Source organism: Ailuropoda melanoleuca, chromosome 6 (genome assembly GCF_002007445.2).
Source record: "Ailuropoda melanoleuca isolate Jingjing chromosome 6, ASM200744v2, whole genome shotgun sequence".
In the NCBI taxonomy this organism is placed as follows: Eukaryota; Metazoa; Chordata; class Mammalia; order Carnivora; family Ursidae; genus Ailuropoda; species Ailuropoda melanoleuca.
The window spans coordinates 72,605,645-72,632,179 of record NC_048223.1 but is presented as its reverse complement, the minus strand read 5'-3'; the positions used below and the strand labels follow the sequence as shown (position 1 = coordinate 72,632,179).

General features: G+C 36.9%; 1 protein-coding gene across 1 annotated transcript in view; it reads left to right on the top strand.

Annotated features, from left to right (window-relative positions):
- DNA2 (DNA replication helicase/nuclease 2) overlaps positions 1-24,907 on the top strand; it is a 57,793-nt gene extending 32,886 nt beyond the window's left edge. The window contains exons 7-20 of the mRNA XM_034663585.1: positions 76-241; positions 2,473-2,667; positions 4,500-4,730; positions 7,807-7,923; positions 7,999-8,108; positions 8,389-8,498; positions 9,157-9,381; positions 16,879-17,072; positions 17,165-17,254; positions 17,339-17,543; positions 20,201-20,290; positions 20,894-21,076; positions 22,950-23,096; positions 23,731-24,907. Of these exons, the coding sequence (XP_034519476.1) occupies positions 76-241; positions 2,473-2,667; positions 4,500-4,730; positions 7,807-7,923; positions 7,999-8,108; positions 8,389-8,498; positions 9,157-9,381; positions 16,879-17,072; positions 17,165-17,254; positions 17,339-17,543; positions 20,201-20,290; positions 20,894-21,076; positions 22,950-23,096; positions 23,731-23,799 (2,132 nt within the window). The 3' untranslated portion in view covers positions 23,800-24,907. The remainder of the gene's footprint in view (positions 1-75; positions 242-2,472; positions 2,668-4,499; positions 4,731-7,806; positions 7,924-7,998; positions 8,109-8,388; positions 8,499-9,156; positions 9,382-16,878; positions 17,073-17,164; positions 17,255-17,338; positions 17,544-20,200; positions 20,291-20,893; positions 21,077-22,949; positions 23,097-23,730) is intronic.
- Positions 24,908-26,535: the final 1,628 nt, after the last annotated feature.

Sequence of the window (26,535 nt, the reverse complement as noted above, 5' to 3'; positions counted from 1 at the left end):
TTTGAAAGTTTTACATGAGAAAGGTATATAATAAACTTAATTCTTAAATACACCCCCACCTTTTTTTTCCCATAGAATTATTAAGGCTAAGAAACCAGATGGCATTCTCTTTGTTTCACCGTATTAACAAGTCTGCTATTGAAAAGGAGAAGACAAAGCTTGCTCCTTTGCCACAAATAATTGAGGACCAGCAAACTTGTAAATATTGTTCACAAATTGGCAACTGTGCTCTTTATAGCAGGTAAAAACATTTTCTTCCAAAAGTATTAATTCCAGTTAAGTGTTTACTCAACTCAAAATGATTGAACTTTGTTGCCTGGTCTGGCATTGACGATTTCATTTTAGTGATTTTTTCTTTGTGGGTTGTATTTCTTTCTTTCTTTTTTTTTTTTAATTTTATTTATTTATTTATTTATTTGAGAAAGAGAGAGGGAGCACAAGCCAGGGGGAGAGACAGAGGGAGAAGCAGACTCCTTGCTGAGCAGGGGGAGCCTGATGTGGGACTCCATACCAGGACCCCAGGATCATGACCCGAGCCGAAAGCGGATGCTTAGCTGACTGAGCCACCCAGGCGCCCATGGGTTGTATTTCTAAAATGAAGGGAATAGAAAAAAAGCAAAAACAAACGCAGTTCATATTTTGTAACCAGCCTTCTTCCTTGGGGAATAATAGTATGCTTTTTAAACTTTTTCCAAAAGTGGTTATTTTAATCTTGCTGCAAATAGTTTCTGGGGAAATGAAGTAATTTTAGGACTTAATGGAATCTGGTTAAGAGGGGTATAGTATAGGGGCATCTGGCCAGCTGATTTGGGTGAGCATGTGACTCGATCTCAGGGTTTTAAGTTTGAACCCCATGTAGTGTGTAGAGATAACTTAAAAATAAAAAAAACTTAAAAAAATTTTTTTTTAATTTGTCAAAGTGAGAGGGAGAGCACAAGCAGGGGGAGCAGCAGTCAGAGGGAGAAGCAGGCTCTCCGCTGAGCAAGGAGCCCAATGTGGGACTCAATCCGAGGACCCTGGGATCATGACCTGAGCCGAAGGCAGACCCTTAACTGACTGAGCCACCAGGAGTCCCAAAAATAAAAAAATCTTAAAAAAAAAAAATGGAAGTAGTATAGGAATTTTAAGTATTATTCAGCTTTTCTTAAGTGATACTTTAAAAATTCTTTTTTTTTTTTTTTTTAAGATTTTATTATTCATGAGAGACAGAGAGAGGCAGAGGGAGAAGCAGGCTCTCCTCTGAGCGAGGAGCTCAATGCAGGACTCGATCCCAGTACCCTGGGATCAAGACCTGAGCCAAAGGCAGAGGCTCAACTGACTGAGCCACTCAGGCACCCCTAAGATTCTTCTATTTCCTAGTTACTATTTTAATTTTATGCCTTGTGTAGTTAAAAACAGGGAGATTGGTTCTCCCAGATAGTTTGATATGATTCAACAGACTTGTCTTCTTGTTTATATATGTCTATTTCTCTTTTCTTTTTTTTTAAGATTTTATTTATTTATTTATTTATTTATTTGAGAGAGAGAGCGAGAGTGAGAGAAAGCAGGGGTGAGAGGGAGAAGCAGGACTAGATCCCAGGACTCTGAGATCATGACCTGAGCTGAAGTCAGAGCTTAACTGACTGAGCCACCCAGGCACCTCGTGATTTTTTTTTAAGTGATCTCTACACCCAACATGGGGCTCTAACTTAAAATCCCAAGTTCAAGAGTGGCATGCTCCACCAGCTGAGCCAGCCAGGCACCTATATGTCTATTTTTCTACGTATGGGAAGTTTATTAGCTGTCTTAAGACCAGTCATTTGTATTTATACCTTCATAGGCCAGTGAAAGTTTTGAAGGACACACAAAAAAATAGTTAGATGTAAATACAGAGTAGGAAACAAGATCAAATAAAGATGAAAGTTCCAATTCAGCCTAAAAATTCCCATAAAGGACTTTTCCAAGTATTATATCAAATAAATGATCTGTTAATGCAGAGGACAATTAACTATGGGAAGTTTGGGCCTGTAGTACAAGCACTTTTTTTGAAATCTTATTCTCTATGTTTTGTATGCTATGCTCTATGTTCTGTATTAAAATTCAGAAATTTGTTGATACTTCACATAATTTGCCATGTTTTTATGTTGACTTTCTAATGGTACAGAGCTGGATATACAAATATTGTGATTTTGAGAAATGCAGTTGTACAAAAAGCCTGGACTTGGTACTATTATAGTAATGAAAAGTAGAGTGTACCAAACTTAAGTAGCTATTAGGGTTATAGTCCTTAAAGGCAAAATAACATTGTACTGGGTTTCTTAAGCATTTTGTTCTGTAAAAAGCCACTTGGCTTATAAAATGTTGAAATGACTTTTAAAGAAAATTAGGACCTGTGGTTATAAGTTACAGTGATTATCATATATGTATGCTTATTTTAGAAAAAAACCATTTTTAAAGCTAGCCAGTAAATGTTTTATATACATCTCTCTTTAGAGCAGTTGAACAACAGATGGATGACAGTTCAGTCCCGTTTGGCATGCTGCCCAAAATTAAAGAAGAAACTCAACATCTAAAGCTTACACACTTGGAGTATTTCAGCCTTTGGTGTCTAATGTTAACCCTGGAGTCACAATCAAAGGATAATAAAAAGAATCACCAACATATATGGTTAATGTCTGCTTCAGAAATGTAAGTGATCCATCTAATTGGATTACCTAATGGGATGGTATTTGGAATTCATGAAAAATACAGGATACATGATATCTATCATGTGAGAGATGTGCAATTTTAATATTCGTGCCAACTCTAGGTGGCTGTCAAGGAATTGTTTCTAAGTAGAGCACTAATGTTATTTTCAGTAGGTTAACTATGTCTTGAGAAATCTTATTTTAAAATCATTAGTCCTTTTTCATCAGTGAAAAGAGCAAAAAGTTTAGTATAAGGTGAATTTTAGCATGCTAGTAATAAACAAATTAATGACATTTTACGTAATATTTTAAATACTAGTCTTTAAAAAGTTTATATTTTCAGTAAGTTTTAATACAGATTCAAATTTTCCAAAGTTGGTCCATTTTTTATTTTTATGAGATCTGTTTTTTATTTTTAAAACTTTTTTAAATTTTTTTTTTTTTTTTAAGATTTTTTAATTTCTTTATTCAACAGAGATAGAGACAGCCAGTGAGAGAGGGAACACAAGCAGGGGGAGTGGGAGAGGAAGAAGCAGGCTCTCAGCAGAGGAGCCTGATGTGGGTCGATCCCATAACGCCGGGATCACGCCCTGAGCCGAAGGCAGACGCTTAACCGCTGTGCCACCCAGGCGCCCCATAAAAAACTTTTTTAAATTTTTAATTTTTTTTAGTTTCAGAGGTAGACTTTAGTGATTCATCAGTTGCATATAACACCCAGTGTTCATTCCATCAAGTGCCCTCCTTAATGCTCATCACCCAGTTACCCCATCCCCCCACCTACCTCCCCTCCAGCAAGCCTCAGTTTGTTTCCTATAGAGATCTATTTTTTTTTACAAGTTGCTTATAAAGAAGTAATTTTGTATATCTTTGCATAGTATTTTTCTTTCTTTTTTTTTTTTTTTAAAGATTTTGTTTATTTATTTGACAGAGAGTGACCACGAAAGAGCACAGCAGGGGGAGAGGGAGAAGCAGACTCCCTGCTCAGCAGGGAGCCGGATGTAGGGCCTTATCCCAGGCTTCTGAGGTCATGACCTGAGCTGTAGGCAGCCACTTAATGGACTGAGCCACCCAGAGGCCCCAGTATTTTTCTTTATGTAGTATTTCTTTGCTTTTGATCCACTTATTTATAACTTTCCAGAACAAACGTTGATTTTAATGTGACCTTAGAAATAATTGATCATTATTTCCTTAATAGTAAATTTTAACGCAAGGAATCATTACAGTGGATAAAATTTAAGTCGTTTTTGATAGACTACATAAGTACAGCGAATATGTCAAGTGTACATGCCAACAAGCTTCTGAAGTTGTATTTAATAGTAGTGTCTGAGAGATTGTAAATGCTTAATACTTATTTCTTAGAAGCAGTGGGATTATCAATTCGCTTGCCATTATTTTAATAATAATTATAAATCCTCTTGTAAATACTAAAGAAATAGGTACTTATTTTCTTCACATTAAGTTCAGGAAAAATATTGCCATTTGTCTTCTGTAATGTTATGTGTATCAGCATAGAAATAGGGGTGTCATTCAAGGTTCAAAGTGCTGATACACATGTTGTTCAGAGATCCCAGTCTGCGTGCAACAGGGGATGTGCTCTCTAGCACTTGTCTAGAGGTCTTTTGATGAGAGATTATTTTGTAACTAATAGAATGTTTCCTTAGCATTTCTAACACTTTAATGTAGAATGTGGAAAATGTAAAAATGAATGACTCAGTATTAGCATTATAGCTTCCAGGGGCCAGATGAACAAGTAAATTGTGGAAAAATGCAAATATAGTATTTATATATTTGATGTAAATGGAGGCTTTCTCTGTCTTTCTTTCTGTTTCATAGGGAGGAGAGTGGCAACTGCATTGGAAACCTGATTAGAACAGAATGTGTAAAGACAGTTTGTGATGGACAATATTTACATAATTTTCAACGTAAAAATGGTGACATGCCTGTTACAAATCTAATGGCAGGTGATAGAATTATTTTAAGTGGAGAAGAGAGAACACTGTTTGCTTTGTCTAGGGGATTTGTGAAGGAGATTAACATGGCTTCAGTAACCTGTTTATTAGACAGGTAATGAAATGTTCCTTTGGTGGGGTAACAGCTTTATTGGTATATAAATTGTATATTATACACAGTTTATTCATTTAAATCATTATTCATCGTTTTTAGTATATTCTTAGAGTTGTGTGCAGCAATCACCAAAATCGCTTTTAGAATATTTTCATCACCCCAAAAAGAACCCTTGTACCCTTTGGTATTCATTCCCCCTACTCTAGGCAATCACCAGTTTCCTTTCTGTCTCTGTAGATATGCCTATTCTGAACATTTCATAGAAATGGGAGCATATAATATATGGTCTTCTGCGACTGGCTTTTTTTTTACTTAGCATACTGTTCTTTTTTTTTTTTTTTTTTTTTTTAATTTTTTTTTTTTTTTTTTTTTTTTTTTTTAATTTGAGAGAGAGTGAGCGAGGGGTAGGAGTGGAGGGAGAGGAAGAAGCAGACTCCCCGTTGAGCAGGGGGCCTGATGCGGGGCTCTATCCCAGGATCCTGGGATCATGACCTGAGCTGAAGTCAGACGCTTAACAAATGAACCACCCAGGTGCCCCAGTACCTTATTTCTTTATGGCTGAATAATATTCCATTATGTGGATAGGCCACATTTTGCTCATCCATTCACCAGTTGATGGACGTTTGAGTTGTTTCCACATTTTGGGTGTTATGGCTAGTGTTGCTGTAAATATTCACATACAAATTGTTTTATGAATATATATGTTATATAAATATATATATTTGGAGATTTATTTGTTTTAGAGTGCGAGAGTGCAACTGAGGGGAGGGGCAGAGAGAGAGAGAGAGAAGCAGACTCCCCACTGAGCACAGAGCCCAATGTGGGACTCGATCCCAGGACCCTGAGATCATGGCTTGAGCCGAAATCAAGAGTCAGACGTTTAACCAGCTGAGCCCCCTATGTGAATATATTTTTATTTTCCTTTGTAGATATGTACTGGTGGAATTGCTGGGTCATGTACTAATTTTGAGTTTAACATTTTGAGGAACTACCAAACTGCTAAACTTTTGTTTAATATATTCTTTTTCATAATGCTAATGCGGACACGATCTTATCTAGTTCTCACCACCACGTGAATGGCAGGCAGGCTAGATCCCCTATTAGCCATAAAGCTTATTTCTAGCACTCTGGGCACTCACCATTTCATTTTCTCCTTCTAAAAAGAACCATTTTGGGGCGCTTGGCTGGCTCAGTTGGTCAGGCATGCAACTCTTGATCTCAGGGTTGTGGATTTGAGCTCCGTGTTGGGTGTAGAGATTACTTAAAAATAAAATCTTAAAAAAAAAACAAACACATTTTTTTCCATTTATAGTTGTAACATAAAGTGTATTTATCTCTGTTAAAACAGAGTGAGTTCATTTAAAGAAAAATATCAAGTAAATAGAATAGTTGATATGAACATTTGTGGTTGAGACCACTGTCCATGCTGGCTAATATCTACATTCCCCTCTTCCTGCACTCCCAGCCTTCCTTGCATTTAAATGTGGGCCATGCCTTGCCATGTCTTACTGGATGGAGATCAGCAGTTGGGATGCGGCGATTTCTAGGTAACTGCCCTGGATATGTCCAGGCTTGTTCTCTACCAGCCAGTAATTCTAGTTTAGCCACAACCAACCCTGGTCTGGGTTTCGTGATTGGGAGTATGGGCCACAGTATTTCTTTTGTCTGTTAGGACTTCCTGCACTCGCTTGCAGTTACTTATTTTGTGTGTATCCTGCTTTGCAAATCCTCGAGGAGTTTATAATCTTGTGGGTAGACAAATAAACGTATTTCTGGTCTAATATGGCAAGTGTTTGAATTGAAGAGAACATGGATGAGAGGCATTGAACCCAAATTTAGGAGGCTCAGGGAAAGCTTTTGAAAGAGGTCATTCTGAATCTTCACCTGGTGGATTAATTAGCCCGGTGAAGCAGCGTGCGGAGCGTATGCCAGACAGAGGAATGTGGTAAAGACACGATGGTGTGATATGTATGAAGTGCAATGTTCAGGAAAGTGCAGGAATGTAAAAGATGAAGAAGGGAGTGTGACTGGGGAGGTCAGTTCATAGAAGATCTTATATACCAAGTTAAGTTGTGACTATGCCGATGCATTGAAGAGTTTTAAACAGAAGAGTGATGATAATCGGATTTGCATTTTTCTGTGAATGCATTGTGAAGAATAGTTAATTAATAGAGATGAAACTGAAAGCATAGAAACCAGGAAACTTGCAGTGGCCTGGGCTACCGGTGATTGAGGGAAGGTAGCTTTGGCAGAGAGGATGGAGTGACTTTGAAGTATTTAGAAGGCAAAATTGGGCGAGAGATTTGGATGCTGATTGGATATGGAGGTTGGGAAGAAAGAGGGTGAGGGGAAGGGAAAGGGAAGGATGAGGCAGTGGTGTAGAGGCAAGTGCCTGTGTCAGAACCACAGAATGAGGATAAGGTTCAGTGGGGGTAAATTTTGTTCAGTTTTGAATGTATTGAGTTTCCATAGCCTGGGTTTTGATCAAGTGGAAAGATCTTGCTGCCTGCTGGTTATCCAAACCTGAAGGTTGGGTGAGCAACTAGGCAGAAAAGGAATGTGAGGTCAGGCCTCAAGATGGAGATTTGGCATTTAGAGCTGCATGAGGGCATGGAACCAAAGGGAAAATGACAAGAAAGAGCAGTACAGAGGATCAGGGAAGGGACCCTAGGGAACCCCGGGATTTTAGGAACTGGAGGAGAAGTGGGAGAAGGCATCAGGAAAGAGACCTGTGCTCCAGGCTGGAGGAGAGAGGGGCCATGTGCTCAGGATCCTTCTGGGGGTAGTGAGCCCAGGCTAGGTTGCAAAGCAAGGCCTAATGAATTGTCAGTGGTTGTTATAAGTTTCTGATTAATTACTTTGACCTTAGTGTCTTACGCCCTACTTTTCTCCCTTTTCCTGCCAGTCCACCATTCTTATATTGTCTGATTGGCAAGTATGAATTCGGGCCTGGTAGCCATTTTAATAGCTATTCTGGCTCATTTACTCTTTTAGCAAACAGCAATGTATTTCTTATACAGACCAACTGACCATGTTAAATGAAAAACATTCATGTACATCTGTTTTGCTGTTTTAGGAACTTGTCAGTACTCCCAGAATCAACTTTGTTCAGATTGGACCTGGAAGAAAAAACTTGTGATATAGATACCCCATTAGGAAATCTTTCTAAATTGATGGAAAATACTTTTGTCAGGTTTGTAACAATGAATGACTGAAATTTACCCCACTTTCCTAAGGGATATTACTAAAAACATTTTTTTGTTTTCAGCCAAAAACTTCGAGATTTAATCATTGATTTTCGTGAACCTCAGTTCATATCCTACCTCAGTTCTGTTCTTCCATATGATGCAAAGGATACAGTTGCTTGCATTCTAAAAGGTATGTGATAATCAGCATATCTGCTTCCATTGATTGTTCTTGCTTGTGCTTATAATTCAATGTACATTATAGCCTAGCATTTTTATAACTTATTAAACTTAAAATTTTTAGATTCTCTTGGGAAGCAGTTTATATACATACTTTAGTATCACCATGACATTTTCTTACTTTGAAAAGATGTATTGAAGAACAGACTTGAATAGAGGCTGCTTTTTTTATAGTTAATTTGCTCGTTGAAATCCAACATTCTTTTTCCCATTATTTTTAAACTTAAATGTAGGTTTGAATAAACCTCAGAGGCAAGCGATGAAAAAGGTACTTCTTTCAAAAGACTACACACTCATCGTGGGTATGCCCGGAACAGGAAAAACAACTACAATATGTACTCTTGTAAGGTTATTATTCTTTTGCTTAGAAACTAACTATTTAAATCATCTTCTCAGTTTGGAGAATGTGGTGTTTTCTATCAAAAGGGCTGAATTTTAAATCAAAAGGCTTTATTTCAAATTAACCTTTTAGAAGGACATGAGAAATATAAATGCCAAATCACAAAAAGTTGTAATCATGTTGTAGGGTTCTTGCATTTAGGATTGTCTGAGATCTCTTTCATTTGGTGTCATGTGTATCATTGTATGTTTTTCTTGCCTTAAAAAAATGATAAATTATACAGAGGTGGTTGAAATAGAGTTTTCTGGGATTTTTTTTTCCATGTCAGTAAATTTCTATACTAACCTTAGAATAATCATAATGATGGCAACAAATATTTATTGATTGATACTTTGTGCCAGGCACTATTTAAAGTGTGTACTTTGTACTCAATTTTATTATCACTAATAATATATTATTAACATACCATTAATTAATAAGATAATGCCATGTGATTTTCATGAAACATTTTGCCTTTATAATTTTTTAAATACTTACCTTGGCTCAGCTCTAAGATATGCTTCCTATTAAGTTTTCTGATTCTATTTGAAAAATATAAGCATGTTAAAAATTATCTGGAATTAAAGGTAATGTTATTTTCCTTCCTTTTATTCATTCTTAGGTAAGAATTCTCTATGCCTGTGGTTTTAGTGTTTTGTTGACAAGCTACACACACTCTGCTGTTGACAATATTCTTTTGAAGTTAGCAAAGTTTAAAATAGGATTTTTGCGTTTGGGTCAGACTCAGAAGGTACATCAAGACATCCAGAAATTCACAGAGGAGGAAGTTTGCAGATCCAAGTCCATTAAATCCTCAGCTCTTCTGGAAGAGCTCTATAACAGTCATGTAAGTACAGTTACTGCATAATAATGCCAGCAGTGATTTTTGTAGCCAGACTGAGTGGAGAAACAGCATTCTGGGAAACTCAGTCACATTGACCAGTTTTATTAATTTATAGTTTGCTGTTTGCTTTTGAACTAAAATAAGGTTCCTGTTTTAATATTCAGGGCTCCCATCTCCTAGTTCAAAATATCCTGGTTAGAGAAAATGCTTGTTTCTTTCTACTCAACAACACTTCTGACACTAACTAGTGGAGTTAGTGCAGATTCCACAGTTTAGGGCTCAGTCCCCTTGTAAGATCGCACCACCCACTTCGGTTCTCAGTTGTAACAACCAGCCATAAATCAGGGTTCCCATGACCCCATCCTAGGGTTTGATAATTTGCTAGAATGGCTCACAGAATTCAAGTAAGTGCTTTACTTACTATATTACTGGATATACTATATAGGATGCAGTTCAGGAACAGCCAAATGGAAGAGATGCATAGGGTTAGGAATGTGGAAAGGGGTACGGAGCTTCTAGACGAACCACCCTCCCGGCACCATGATGTGTTCACCAACCCGGAAGCTCTCCAAACCCCTTTCTTTATTAGGGTTTTTATGGAAATTCCATCACTTAGGCACGATTGATTAAATCATTGGTGGTTGGTGATTAGCTCAATCCCTAGCCCCTCTCCCCTTCCCTAAGTAGAGGGGTTGGGGTAGGGATGGGGCTGAAAGTTCTAACCTTTTAATCTGTAGGTTGGTTCCTCTGGCAACCAACTCCCATCCTCTCATTAGCATAAACGCAGGTATGGTTGAAAAGGACTTAATATGAATAACAAAAGATATTCCTCTCTCCGGAGCACTCAGGAAATTCCAAGGGTTTTAGGAGCTCTGTGTCAGGAACCCAGAGGAAGACAAACATGTATTATTATAATATCACACCTAGAAAATTTCTAATAATCAGGATGTTTTCGCCAGTTTGAATTCAAAGCAATGGTACATGAGCAGTTTAAGACAGGTTTTTCTAGACTTTGAGACTTTTGATATGGAGCCTAGTTTTTATTATTTAATGTCTGTATTTTTCTGGGAAGTTTTTATTTTTTAAAGATTTTATTTTGGAGCATCTGGGTGGCTTCCTCGATTAAGCATCTGCCTTTGGCTCAGGTCATAATCCCAGGGTCCTTCTTGTTTAGCGGGGAGTCTGCTTCTCCCTTTCCCTCTGCCCCTCTACCTGCTTGTGTGCTCTCTCTCTCAAATAAATAAAATCTTTATTTATTTATTTTTAAAGATTTTATTTATTTATTTGATGGAGATAGAGACAGCCAGAGAGAGAGGGAACACAAGCAGGGGGAGTGGGAGAGGAAGAAGTTGGCTCATAGTGAAGGAGCTTGATGTGGGGCTAGATCCCATAACGCAGGGATCACGCCCTGAGCCGAAGGCAGACGCCCAACCGCTGTGCCACCCAGGCGCCCCAATAAAATCTTTAAAAAAGAAAAAAAAAAGATTTTATTTTTAAGTAATCTCTACACCCAACATGGAACTCGAACTCATGACCCCAAGATCAAGTGTCATATGCTCTACTGACTAAGCCAGCCAGGCAACCCCCTGGGAAGTCTTAACTGATAGTTTGTCTTTGAAAAAAAATCATCTAAAATAATTAAAATAAATTTAATAGGCTGTTCCTTCAATTCCTTTGTCTAATATCTATACCAGTTATTGAAAAATTTTGAAGTGGCTAAGGTGTATATCTGATTAACTTTTTATTTTTATTTATTTATTTATTTATTTATTTTTAAAGATTTTATTTATTTATTTGACAGAGATAGAGACAGCCAGTGAGAGAGGGAACACAAGCAGGGGGAATGGGAGAGGAAGAAGCAGGCTCATAGTGGAAGAGCCTGATGTGGGGCTCGATCCCATAACGCCGGGATCACGCCCTGAGCCGAAGGCAGACGCTTAACCGCTGTGCCACCCAGGCGCCCCTGATTAACTTTTTAAAAATTAAACTTATTATTTGAGGTAATTATAGATTTGCATGCAGTAGTAAGAAATAATACAGAGAGATCATGTATATCCTTTGCCCAATGGTACCATCTTAAAAAACTAGTAAAATGTCATGCCCAGGATATTAACATTGATACAGTCTGGGTACAGCTCCATTACCACAAGGATCACTCATGTACTTTTACAACTATACCCACTTCGTTCCTGCCCCACCCCCTCCTGAACCCCTGATAACCACTTATCTGTTCTCCATTTCTACAATTTTGTCATTTCAATAATGTTATATAAATGGGATCATACAGTATGTAACATTTTGGGGTTGGTGTTTTTCACTGAGTCTAATGCCCTGGAGATTTAGGTTGTTATGTGTGTAAATCGTTTGTTCTTTTATATTGGTGAGTAGTGTTCCATTGTATGGATGTACCACAGTTTGTTTAACCATGCACATTTTCAAAAACATCTGGATGAGTTTTGGCTATTAGGAATAAAACTGCCTTAGACATTCATGTACAGGGTTTTGTGTGGACTTAGTCTATGAGATAAATCCTCAGAGGTGCAATTTCTGGGTCATTTGGTAGTTGTATATTTAGTTTTTAGAGTTTTTGTTTTGTTTTTTAAGTAATCTCTATGCCTAACATGGGGCTTGAACTCAAACCTGCAAATTCAAGAATCACATGCTCTACAGACTGAGCCAGCTAGGTGCCCTACATGTTTAGTTTTTTTGAAAAATCTACCAAACTGGGACACCTGGGTGGCTCATTGGTTAAGCATCTGCCTTTGGCTCAGGTCATGATCTCAGGGTCCTGGGATTGAGTCACACATTGGGCTCCTTGCTCAGCAGGCAGCCTGCTTCTCCCTCTGCCTCTGCCTGCCGCTCCCCCAGCTTGTGCGTGCACAGTCTCTCTTTCTCTCTGTCAAATAAATAAAATCTTTCAAAAAAAAAAAAATCTACCAAACTGTTTTCCAAAGCAGCTGTAACATTTTACATTCCCACCAGCAATGTATGAGTGATCCTTGTTGGCATTTGGTGGAGTTACTGTTTTTTGTTTTGGACATTCTGGTAGATATATAATGCTACCTCATTGTGATTTTAATTTACATATCCCTATGATGGTTATTAATGTTTTCATGTGCTTGTTTGCTATTTCTGTATCCTCTTCACTGAAATGTCTCTTCCTGTCTGTTGCCCATTTGGATTGTGAGTTTTGAGAGTTCTTTATATATTCTAGATTTTAGTCATTTAATGGATATATAATTTGTGAATGTTTTCTCCCACTCTATAGTTTGTTTTTTTCATTTTCCTCATAGGGTCCTTTGCAGCAGAAAAGGTTTTAATTTTGATAGAGTGTAATGTATAAATTTTTTGCTTTCATGCATTCTGCTTTCAGTGTCAAGTTTAAAAACTGTCTACCTTTAGATGCTCAAAGTTCCTCCTGTGTTTTTTTCCTAAAAGTTTTACACTTTTAAGTTTTACATTCAAGTCTGTGACCATTTCAAATCTATTTTTGTGTGATATGTGAGACTTAGGTCAAGGTGCATTTTTTTGCCTATTGATGTCCAATTGTTACAGCACCACTCCTTGAAAAACCATTCATCCCTCCATTGAGTTGCTTCTGCACCTGTGTTAAAAAACCCATGGCACCTGGCTGGCTTAGTTGGAAGAGTATGTGACTCTTGATCTTGGGCATGAGTTTGAACCCCACATTGGGTGAATAGATTACTTAAATAAGTAAATATTAAAAAATACCCAAAACATTGGGCATATTTGACTGATGCAAACATTCTCAACAGTATATTCACAAATCAAATTTAGCAGTGTATTGAAAGGTTTGTATGCTGTGAGCAAGTGGGATTTATTCCCCCGAGGTAAGTATCATTCAGCAAGAAAATCTATTAATGTGATCCTCCATCCTTTAATTTTTAACATGCCTATATCATTAATAACATGCCCGTATCGTTAAATTTGAAGTGACTTTCTTGTATAAAGTATATAGCTGGCTAATGTTTTTTATCTTCTCTGCCAATCTGTTTTTTAATTGTTTTGATCCCTGTCTTTTAAAATGTACATGGAACATATAGACCGTTTACATTCTGCATAAATATTGATACATGTTAGGGCTTAAGTCTGCCATTTTATTTTTTGTTTTATGTTTTCTATGGTTTTTGTTGTTGTTTGTTTGTTTGTTTGGTTGGTTTTTGTAATCTCCACACCGAATGTGGGCCTCAAACTCACAATCCTGAGATCAAGAGTCACATGTTCTACCAGCTGAGGTAGCCAAGCGCCCCTTTCTTTTTTGATTGTTTTCTTTTTCCTGCCTTATGGCTTACTTGGACATTTTTTAGAATTCCATTTTGGTTTCTTTGTAGTGTTTTTTGTGTGATCACTTTGAATAGCTTTTAGTGGATGCTCTGTTGCTCTGTGCATTACATTCTATGTATATCTTATAGTCCACTGATTTTGTCATTTTACTAGTGCTTATGAAGTTAGAAAGCTTACCTCCATTTATCTTCCCTTATCTTCTCTTGTTTATTTTTCTTCATAGACTACGTCAGACTGTGTTTTAATTTTTGCTTTAACCATCAAATATAATTTGGAGGAAATGAAAAACCTATTGTATTTATCCATATTTTTGCTTACTATGTTCTTCCCTCCTGATGTTCCAAATTTCTGTTCTTTTTTCATTTCCATTCTATTTAAAGATCTTCCTTTATCCATTCTTTTAGGGTAGTAGGTCAACTGGCAACAAATTCCCTTAGTTTTCCTTCATTGTGAGAATGGCTCAATTTCCCTTTCATTCCTGATGGATTGTTTTGTTAATTCGAGGATTCTGGGTAAATAATTCTTTTCTTTTGGTACTGGAAAACTATTCTGCCACTTCTTTAAGGCTTCTGTGATTTCTAATGAGAACTGTGCTGACATTTGAATTAGAATGTTTTTCCCCTATAGCAAGGTATTATTTTCTTGGGTTGCTTTCCAGACTTCTTTTTTTTTTTTTTTCTAAGATTTATTTATTTTAGAGAGACAGAGCGTGCTTGAGTGGGAGGGGCAGAGGGAGATGGAATCCGAGTGCAGAGCCTCACGTGGGACTCCATCCCAAGACCCTGAGATCGTGACCTGAACCAAAGGCAGATGCTTAACCAACTGAGCCACCCAGGCACCCCTCAGACGTTTTTCTCTTAGTTTTTAGAATTTTAATTGTGTGTCTCAGAGTGGTTTTTTTTTTTTCTATTTATCGTGTTTGAAGTTTTCTCAGCTTATTGTATCTATAGATTTAATATCTCTTGCCAAACTTAGGACGTTTTCAGCCATAATTGCTTCTAGTACTGTTTCAGTTCATCCCTCTTTTTTTCTTCTTCTAAGACTTTGAAGACAGAAATGTTTGATCTTTTGATTATTCCACAGATCTGTCAAGCTCTGTTTATTTTTATTTTTCTTCAGGCTATTTTCTTGCTGTTATTCAGCCTGAATGATTTTTTTTCTGTGTCTCAGTTCACTGTATCTTTGCCCTGTCTGCTGCTGTTGAGTATATAAAATTTCCATTTGCTTTTCCTTTTATGCTCTATTTCTTTGTTGAGACTTTCTATTTTTTATTTGATTCAAGTATGTTCATAGTTGCTCAATGAAACATTTTTATCACGGCTGCTTTAAAGTCTTTGTCATACACTCTTGATCTTGGGGTCATGAGTTCGAGTGTCACACTGGGTGTAGAGATTACTAAAAAAATAAAAATAAACTTAAAAAAATAAAATCTTCGTCATACAATTCTAACATCTCTGACATCCTTGGTGTTGGCATTTACTGAGTGTCTTTTTTTTCATTCAGTTTGAAATTTTCCCAGTTATGTGGGTTTTTTTTTTTTAATGTATTTTTTAAAAAGATTTTATTTTTTTATTTATTTGACAGAGAGAGGACAGCACAAGCAGGGGGAGAGGGAAAGGGAGAAGCAGGCTCCCCGCTGAGCATCGAGCCCAAAGCAGGACTCAATCCCAGGACTCTGGGATCATAACCTGAGCTGAAGGTAGATGCTTAACCAACTGAGCCACCCAGGTGCCCCTGGTTATGTATATTTTATGAAGAAACCTGAACATTTTGCATTATGTTATTTAAGACTTCAGTTTTAGCTGGCTTCCTCTGACACTACTCTGACAGGGCAAGAGGGTACACCACCTCATTACTGCCACATGGGATTTGAAGTGCAGGTTCCCATTTGGCCTCTTAACATAAAGGGTAGGGGCTCCTCATTACTGCTGGATAGGGATGGAAGTCTAGGTTCCCCACATGGTCTCCACTGACATTGTGGGGTGGGGTCTTTTATTATCATTCAGCAGGGATTAAAGTCCTGGGTCCCTATTTGGCCTTCTCTGTTACTGCCCCGGTAGGATATTGGAGTTCCTTTGCTGGCATCAGTGGGGCGAAAGACTAGTGTTTTCTGTGGTCTTTGGTTTGGGTAGAGTGGCTATTGTATACAAGTTTTCTGTCTACTAGGCTTTCTCTTTTGTGTTACTTTTCTGTTACTTTTTTGTGACTTTCTGTTACTTCTGTTACTTTTTAGTCTGTGCCCATCAGCATTCCTGCGTTGTTAAATTCTTCAACTCCAAAGTTGGGATATATGAGGGCCAAGGAAAACCCAGGGAAAAACTCTACCGTTCCTCAGGTCCCTGGGTGGTCTACCTTTTCTCTACCTTTCAGAGTTTTTATGTTTGTTTTATATATAATGTTTAGAGTTTTTAGTTGTACTTTGTGGGAGGAGTGAGGAAAAGTACTCCAGTTTACCAGAAGTAAAGTCCTGATTGACATTAAAAAAAAAATTATTGGGGGCGCCTGGGTGGCTCAGTTGGTTAAGCGGCTGCCTTTGGCTCAGGTCATGATCCCAGGGTCCTGGGATCAAGCCCTGCATCGGGCTCCCCCCTCTCCCTCTGTACTTTCTCTCTTGCTCTCTCTCAAGTAAATAAAAAAAAAAATCTTAAAAAATAAAATTAAAAAAAATTTAAAAAATTATTGGGGTGCCTGGCTGGCTCAGTCGGAAGAGCATGTGACTCCTGACCTCAGGGTCATGGGTTTGAGCGCAACAATGGGTGTAGAGATTACATAAATAAATAAAAACGTAAAAAAATAATTAACTTACTACCTCTTGAGTGTTTCATATTTCCATTTGGAAATATCCAAATTTGAGCATTGTTAGAGTGTCCACAAAATTTACTTGATTTTTCAATTTGTAGTAAAAAAATTAAATTTTTTTACATACTATGAATGTTTCAGAATTAATATTGGGGGATTCCTGTTTGGGACAAAAATCTTTTTGAACCTTAAATTTAAAAAATGGCGGGGCACCTGGCTCACTCAGTTGGTAGAGCATGTAACTCTTGATCTTGGGGTTGTAAGTTCAAACCCCACACTGGGTGTAGGGATTACTTAAAAATAAAATCTTTTAAAAAATAAATAAAATAAAATATGGGAAAACAAGTTACATTTCTGTGACGTGTTAGATAACCCATCTATTTTCTTTCTTTTTAGCGTATAGTTGCAACAACATGTATGGGAATAAACCATCCAATATTTTCTCGTAAAACTTTTGATTTTTGTATTGTGGATGAAGCCTCTCAAATTAGCCAACCAGTCTGCCTAGGGCCACTTTTTTTTTCTCAGAGATTTGTGCTGGTGGGGGATCATCAGCAGCTTCCTCCCCTGGTGCTAAATCGTGAAGCAAGGTAAGCAGACACTGAAGTTTTGATTTTAAATTAGATTCTTCTTATGGGACAGTTTCAGTGCACTGATAAGCCTGAATTTGATTTGTTGACAGAGCTCTTGGCATGAGTGAAAGCCTATTCAAGAGACTAGAGCAGAATGAGAATGCTGTTGTACAATTAACTGTGCAGTACAGAATGAACAGGTATTTGTAAGAGAGTTAGCTATGAGTGATTTTCATGTTTATTTTCATCTACCAAAACTAAAATTATTTTTGTAATTGCCTTAGTAAAATTATGTCCTTAAGTAATAAACTGACATATGAAGGAAAGCTGGAATGTGGATCAGACAAAGTGGCCAACGCAGTGATCAACCTACCTAACTTTAAAGATGTAAAGCTGGAACTGGAATTTTATGCTGATTATTCTGAAAACCCTTGGTTGATTGGAGTATTTGAGCCAAACAATCCTGTTTGTTTTCTTAATACAGACAAGGTAAGAAAAAAAAAAAACCCCTGAATATTTTCGTTTTTTTTCTCCTTTTGTCCTATTATTTAAATTCTTGTTTTCAATAGCGAATGCTTTAATAGAGCTCAGTTAAAACTAGTGTATTTCTTATACTTCAACACAAAAGAATTTTTTTTTCTATAGAGCCAGTATCTTTGGAAGGAGGTTTATTCTGGGGATTAATAGATGTCAGAACTGACTTTTGAAGTAGGAAAGCTAGAAAGTGAACTCAAATGTATAATTATATTTCTTAGAAAAGAAATTGGCATCGATATTATCAAAGCCTGGGTTTACAGATGGAGACTATCTTTTAGGGCAGTTTTAGGTTCACAGCAAAACTGAGCTTGACAGTACAGATATTTATTACCTCCTGCCTCCACATACACACATAAAGATCTCTTTACAAACTTATGATTAAACAAAACTCTTCACAAGGACTTTAAATGACTTGATTCTTATTTCTAGGAACTAAGAACAAGGTTTTGACCCTGTTATTTCTACAATTTGTTCTTATGTAGTGCTTCTCAGCATTGATTTGGAAGTCTTTACATGACTTCAGATAAAAAATAGTGACCAGGGACACCTGGGTGGCTCAGTTGGTTAAGTGTCTGCTGTCAGCTCAGGTCATGATCCCAGAGTCCTGGGGTTGAGTCTCACATCGGGCTCCCTGCTTGTGCTCTCTCTCTCTGGTGAATAAATAAAATCTTTAATAAAAAAATTATATGTATGCATATTACTATAAAATAATTATATCTTTTTTTATTATGATGGGTGGTTATTAAAAATAGGGCCCCACTCGCCAGGGCACCTGGCTGGCTCAGTCGGTAGAGCATGTGACTCTTGATCTCAGGGTTGTGAATTCAAGACCCATGTTGGGCACAGAGTTTACTTTAAAAATAAATAAAATAGGGCGCACTGTGTGTGCCATGATGGAATTTTCGTTCTCTTGAATATTGCCCTTAGCATTTCGGGTTCAAGGATTAACAAGTAGGGGCAGGTGGGCTCTGTGAAATTTTTTCAGTAAACTGACCTCACAAATGACTGGATTTAGAAATCTCAATTCCAATTTAATAGTTATAATTTGCAATTATTTACCTCACCAATGACCACTCAGATTCTTTGTTTTTGCTACTTAGATTTCTTCTTTCTTAGCATCAGGATTCCAAATAAAAAAATATATATTTTTTTTACGATTTTATTTATTTGGATGCCTGGGTAGCTCAGTAGGTTAAGCGTCTGCCTTTGGCTCAGGTCATATTCCTGGGATCAAATTCCACATCAGGCTCCCTGCTTGGCAGGGAGCCTGCTTCTCCCTCTACCCCCCCTCCCCGCTTGTGCTCTCTCTCTCTCATGCTGTCTCACTCTCAAAATTTTTTTTTTTTAAAGATTTTATTTATTCGACAGAGATCGAGACAGCCAGCGAGAGAGGGAACACAAGCAGGGGGAGTGGGAGAGGAAGAAGCAGGCTCATAGCGGAGGAGCCTGATGTGGGGCTCGATCCCATAACACCAGGATCATGCCCTGAGCCGAAGGCAGACGCTTAACTGCTGTGCCACCCAGGCGCCCCCACTCTCAAATAAATTTTGAAAAAAAGATTTTATTTATTTATTTGAAAGAGAGAGCATAAGTAGGCAGAGGAGCAGAAGGAGAGGGAGAAGCAGACTGCCTGCTAAGTGGGGAGTGATGCTGGGCTCGATCCCAGGACCCTGAGATCTCAATCCCAGGATCCCGACATCATGACCTGAGCCAAAGGCAGATGCTTAGCTGACTGAGCCACCCAAGTGCCCCCCAAATAAAAGGTATTAAAAATAATCAAAATTGGGGTCTTGGCTGGCCCAGTCAGTAGAGTGTGCAACTCTTGATCTCAGGGTTGTGAGTTCAGGCCCCATGTTGGGCATGGAGCCTACTTTAGAAAGTTAAAAAATAAATAAATAAAAATAATCAGGATTACTTCAGGGTATGGTAGAACCTGGGGAACTTTATTTGCTCCATTATTTGTATGAAAGGCAACAAGAAAATGGAAAGAACACAGATATTAGAGCCAGATCCAAGTTTGAATCATAGTGCTGTGATTTACTGTGAGGCGTTGGGCAAGTTACTTATCTTTTCTGGCCTTTGAACTTGTAAGCTAGGGATAACAAAGTGAAGTATATGAAGCCCAATGTGTGGTTGGCTCTTAGAAAGATTTTGTTTTTTAAGATTTTATTTACTTATATGACAGGGAGAGAGCTGGAGAGCAATGGCAGGGGGAACGTCAGAAGGAGAGGGAGAAGCAGGCTCCCCGCTGAGCCGGGAGCCTGATTTGGGGCTCAATCACTGGACTTTGGGATTATGACCTGAGCCGAGGGCAGTCACTTAACCAACTGAGCCACCCAGGCTCCCTCTTAGAAAGATTTTAATCTGAACTGAAGGATGTTTAAGATGGGTTGCTTCTGGGTGGCTTTCTGAAGGTGGCTACTGTCATTAATTTTTGTTGATTCTTTTACCTTCAGCCTTCCTTCCTTACCTCCTTCTTTCCTTCCTTTCTTTTCTTGTACCTTCAGCTTTTAAAATGAAGATATTTTTCATTTGTCTTCACAGCTGGTAGTGTTTTCTCTACGGCTACCTGTGTACTGACCATATTCTTAATTCTTTTTTCTATTTAGGTTCCAGCACCAGAACAAGTTGAAAAGGGTGGTGTGAGCAATATAACAGAAGCCAAGCTAATAGTTTTCCTGACCTCTGTTTTTATTAAGGTAATTTAGAATTTAATTTTGAAGGCTAACAAATATTAAGATGAAGTATAATATGATGTTAGAATGCAAAGCACTTAGACCTAGCATTAATCCTTGTTCATTAAGATGAGAGGACTAAAGCCTGATTGCTTTTGTTCTATTTTGGGAAAATCATCTAAGGTGTAATTTTTTATAATGGCATTTTGTGTTTCCATTTAGTGTAATTTTTTGTAACATCAGATAATTCCGATTGTGTCAATATGGGGTTGAGTCAGTGTGATTGGGGATTGGAAACTTCAGTGTAAGGGATAGCAGAAAGTGTAATGTATTTCTTTGTGCTTTTTTTTTTTTCCCCTGTGGCAGCACTGTTCTAGTGGCATGCAAACCGTTATACTGTCATTAATCTATAGAAATCAAGAGAGCATTGTTTGAGGAAATTATTAAATTAACGGAGACATGGATACAGAGAGCAAATTTAGTAATTGTATGTAGTCTATGCAACAAGATGATCTGTTATAAACATTAATCGGGTACATTATATAAACATGTATTTTAATAAATTTAGTAAAGTTTAAATAACAAAAATCAGGATTTTCATTTTCATTGTGTTTCTTTTCTGTTTAGGCTGGATGTAAACCCTCTGATATTGGTATCATTGCACCCTACAGACAGCAGTTAAAGATCATCAATGATTTATTGTTCCATTCTTCTATCAGGATGGTCGAAGTTAACACTGTAGACAAATACCAAGGAAGAGACAAAAGTATCATTCTGGTATCTTTTGTTAGAAGTAATAAGGATGGACCTGTGAGTTCATTGTATTTTCTGCTGATTTGTTTGGGACATTTTTTTTTCTTTTCTTTTTTTAAGGTTGTGGTAAAATCCCCATGTAATATAAAATTTAAGGTCATACTGTTTTTAAGTATACAGTTCTGTGGTGTTAAGTATATGCACAGTGTTGTGCAGCAGATCTCTGGTACTTTTTCATTTTGCAAAAGTGAAGCTCTATACCCACGAATAACAACCCTCTGGTTCCCTCTCCCTTCAGTCCCTGGCAATCACTATTCTGCTCTCTGTCTCTGAATTTGACTACCATAGTCATCTAAGTGGAATTATACAGTATTTGTCCTGGTTTTTTTGTTTGTTTTAAGATTTTATTTATTTGAGAGAGGGAGAGTGTGCTCGATCACAAGCAATGGGGAGGGGCAGAGGGAGAGGGAGAAGCAGACTCCCCGCTGATCCCAAGACCCCGGGATCATAACCTGGGCCGAAGGCAGACACTTAACCGCCTGAGCCACCCAGGCGCCCCAGTATTTGTCCTTTTGTAACTGGCTTATTTCGTACAGCGTGGTGTCCTCGAGGGCCATCCATGTCGTAATATGTATCAGAATTTTGTTCCTTAGGGTCACCTGGGTGGCACAGCGGTTAAAAACGTCTGCCTTCGACTCAGGGCGTGATCCGGCGTTACGGGATCGAGCCCCACATCAGGCTCCTCTGCTATGAGCCTGCTTCTTCCTCTCCCACTCCCCCTGCTTGTGTTCCCTCTCTCGCTGGCTGTCTCTATCTCTGTCAAATAAATAAATAAAATCTTAAAAAAAAAAAATTTTTTTTGTTCCTTTTCAAGGCTGAATAATATTCCATTGCATGTATATGGCATATTTTGTTTATTCCTCCATCAGGGGATACTTGGACTACTTCTATAATATGGCTATTGTAAATAATGCTGCAATAAACATAGGGGTGCGTACATCCTCTTGAATTAATGTTTTTGTATTCTTTGGGTAAATAACCCGTAGTGGAATTACTGGATCATATGGTAATTCTATTTTTAATTTTTTGAGGAACCTCCATACTGTTTCCCACCAAGGCTGCACCAGTTTGTATTTCCTCCAACAGTGCATGAGGGGTCCTTTTTTTCCACATCTTTGTCAACACTTGTTTCTTGTGTTTTTGATTTTAGCCATTCTGACAGGTGTGGGGTGATAGCTCATTATGGCTTTGATTTGCATTTCCTTGATGATGAATGATTTTCTCATGTATGTCTTCTTTGGAGAAATGTCTGTTCATGTCTTCTGCCCACTGTTTAATTTGGATTATTTGCGTTATTTTGGTTTTGAGTTGTATACAAATTTGTGTTTTTTGGGGGGTAACCTGTAATCCTTTCCTTTAGGCATATACAAACATATATGAATCAGTATTCATATTTCCCCCTTTTTTTTTTAACACAGAAGGTAATATATATACTCTAATGGACTCTGCTTTTTTCACTTAATATAATAGCTTGGAGATCTTTCCATACCAATACACAGAAAGAGACTTCATTGTATTCTTACAGTTGCATAGTTTTCTATTGTACATACGTGTCATGGTATATTTAACCACTCCCCTGAGTCTAGGGCTATTACAAGTTTTTATTACTGTTACCAATAATGCTACAATGAGTGGAGATAGCTCCATTTCCTTAAATTATGGCTCGGAAATTGCACTCAAGATAAAATATTTGGAATTTGGCATTGTGGGCAAGTTTTTCCAACTGCCCATAGAATTTTAAATGTGTCAATGAATCTTTTTTGGAATATATGCTTAAAGTAGGGAAATAGTTCACAAAGAACTGTGTTCTTTGCCAGAACAAACTTAAATGTGTAAGAAAACTCAAATAATTAAAAATTATTTCTTTCAGCTTGGTGAACTCCTGAAAGATTGGCGACGTCTTAATGTTGCTATAACCAGAGCCAAACATAAACTGATTCTCCTGGGATGTGTGCCCTCACTGAACCGCTATCCTCCTTTGGGGAAGTTACTTCATCATCTAAAGTCGGAAAAATTGATATCCTTTTTGTTTTGCATATGGTCACATCTGTGCTATTGTGAGTACTTCATGTATGCACTTATCTAAATTAAAACTTAATGTTTTGTGTTCTCCATGGGCACATTTCAGAGACCTGATCCTACAAAGGAAAAAGAGAAAACAATTCACAGGAAGTAATTTTAAGCAAAAAGTGAAATAATAAAGGTGATAGAGAAGGATATTTTGTGAAGTAAGAAAGGAGAAGAAAAGGGACTTGATTTGCTGCCCTACGAGCAGGGTACATGTTTCCTAGAATGTATCTAGGGAAAGTGGTTACCCCTTCTGGTTCTTCTCACCCTAATTTATAACCCCCCTTTTTTTAATCTAGGAGAAAGCATTAAAATTTGTAAAAAATTAAGAGAATTAAAAAATAGAGAATTATTCCTCGTCAATTGTAGATTATGATTAAAATAAATCATCTTTAAAAAATTATATGAAGGTCTTTGGCTAAGATACATAAACCTTATTGTTTAAGTACATTATTATCCCTAGAATACCATAAAAAATTTTTTCAGCAGTCCTGTGAACCAAATTACAAAATGTTAAATAATGTCATAAACGTTTTTGTGCAATTCCATTTTTTGTAAAGTATATCTTCCTTAATTTATTTTACATCATGGATCTTCCATCAGAGGAACATGAAAGTCTTTGTCATGTATTGGGTGATTTTCAAAGAACATAAAGCACTGATTTCCTTGATTTCTCAAACTGGTATATGGGATCTCCTCCAAATATTCCCTATTGTTTGCAATTTGGATATGCTGTGAAAGCAGTGCCCGGTTAGACTGAGAAGATCACTTTTATCTCAAGGGTATGAAATGGTGTAAATGTACTTTGTTGAGAGTTCCAGTTTTTTGTTTTATTTATTTACTTATTTATTTGTTATAATCTTGTTAAAGTTCTATCACTGTGTAAAATTTAACACACTATTAATTTTTTCAGTATGGGTGTACCCAAAACTGAAAAGTCTATGTTTTGTATGTAGTATGAATGAATGTGTTTTTGTGTGACCTAGAAAGAGTTTGATAAATTTTTTACCAGCTTTAATGATAGATTAACTTTTGGATCTGAGAAACTTTAAGTCTAAAATTTCAATACTGATTTGATTTTGTAGGTTTTTATCATATTTTGTTTAAGAGATTAGGTAAAGAAAATCAATTTGTTTTTATCACTTGAGCACAATCTCGTGATGATAAGAACACAGGTGTGATTCTTTTCTGTGTTTTGAGGTCTGTGATTGAAAGGGCATTTTGCTGGGTTTTTCTCCTGACTGTTGCTTTTTGGTATAAGGTACATTTTCACTTTAAACCTAGGGTTTAAAATTATTACTTATAAGTTGATTATTTCCAATTAATTTCTGATTCCCGTTTCTCACTTGTTATTTTTAGTATTCAGTATTCTGCAGGTTTTGATATAAAAGAAAATAATTTTTTTGAGTTTTGTTTGCTGAATCGATGACAAATTAAAAAGGTATATCCCTATTTTCACCTATTGTTCATATGCCCCCTTTGTTTTGAGACACTACTTAGTTTTCTCAGTTTTTTTGAGTAAAGATATTTTTGTGAATCAGAATTACCTCTTAGTGCTTAGTTAAGTGTATGGTGACCAGTTTTAACCTCAGTGTATCCATCTTTGGTTGGGTGGGCAGATATTTCTTTCTCTCAAAGTTGTTTTTTCTTTTTTTACATGAATGCAAAATATGTTAAAATTGTTGTTTCTACCTCACACGTGTTTTAAAAATTACTTGCAGTTTTTTATTAAATAAATTGTTTTCTACTATTAGGCCTTACTGTGTCAGTTATTAATCTTGAATAATAATTAAGTTCAGGGTTGTCCAGCATTTTTTCAAGTAGTTAAAAAGTCAAATGTTGATAATGTTATAAAGCTGCATATAAGTACTATTATAATAGCATAAAAATAAAAATCATTCTTTTGTCAGGGAAGAAAATCAGAAAAGGCTTTTTGGAGAAGGTAGTCTGGTGAAGACTGGGTAGAATTGCATAAATTGTAGTGGAGGAATAGACAAATCTAGATAGAGGGTACAACAGATGGGAAAAGGAAAGGGCATATACAGGGAACAGCAGAAATAATTTAGCATAGTTACAAGAAATATACAGAGAAGTATTAGAGACCATGGGTTACAAACTATGTTTCCCAACCTGTTGCTGGCACACGAAAGCAATTTTAATAGGTTGCAACAAGCTTTGTTTTCAGTGGAATAGAGTAGAAAATATTAGGGTGTATCATGTATAAAAAATACACAAAAGTGTACCCATATTCAATAGGTAGATTTTGCTACAGTTGTTTTCAACGTCCTTTTCTTTTTTCCTTTGCTGAGGTGTTTTAAAGCAAATTCTAGATATCATTTAATTTCACTGCTATACTTCAGTATGTGATGAGTTTTAAAAAATAGTATTTTTGTTACATGATGATAGTAGTAAGTTTAAAAACCCAGATTGTTAGCTTTAGTAAATCCAGGGCTCAGAATAGATTAATATTCTACTTAAACCCTGTTAATTTGGTTTAAACTAGACATTTAATTCCAGTTCTGTTCAACATAAGGGGACTGGAGTATCCAGCAAATGTATATTTTGGAACTTAAGAATATCTACCTCAGAGGGAGAATTTGTTTATTTATTTGCTTGCTTGCTTTAAATAAAACTGGTTTACTGCTGAATTAAATTTCTTTCCAACCTGTTACCTATGAAGTCACTGGGGGAAAAGCAATCTAGGAAATAAAGCTCTTTTCCTTTGTTCTCGTGGTTCTATAAATATATACTTAATTTTATTTGCATTTTTAAATGCACGTAGAATACAAATACTTCCTTTTTTACCCATTGGAGAGAAGAAAAATGAACAAGTCAGTCATATTTCAATATTTAATAGCAAGATGGAAGGGGTTAGACTTGCAATGAGTTTTAGATTCCTTGAAACACTAAAAACCTCCTTTATTTTGAGCTTATGAAAATTGACCCTACTTTTGTATTGGTTCAAATTCTGGTTCCGTCACTTAGTTTTCCTGGTTATTGAACCTTTCAGAGGTTAGTTTAATCTGCAAAGTGGAGACAATTCCACCATCATGGGGTGGTTTTGAAAATGAAGAGATTTTGGCCTAGGAGCTGATGCACAATTACATGCTCACTAATACTAGAGGGGATATGGAAGATCAATGGTGAAAGGATAATGGGGTAGTTGAAATATGATCCTGTTCCACATCATTCACTAAAATCAATTCTGGGTGCAATAACAGGCCTAAATATGAAAGATAAAGCTTTGTAACTCTTTTTTAAAAAGATTTTATTTACTACCCCTGAAACAAATGATACATTATATATTAAATAAATTTTTAATAAGAATTTTATTTATTTTTAGAGAGAACATGTGCAGGGGGAGGGTCAGACGGTGAGGGAAAGGGACT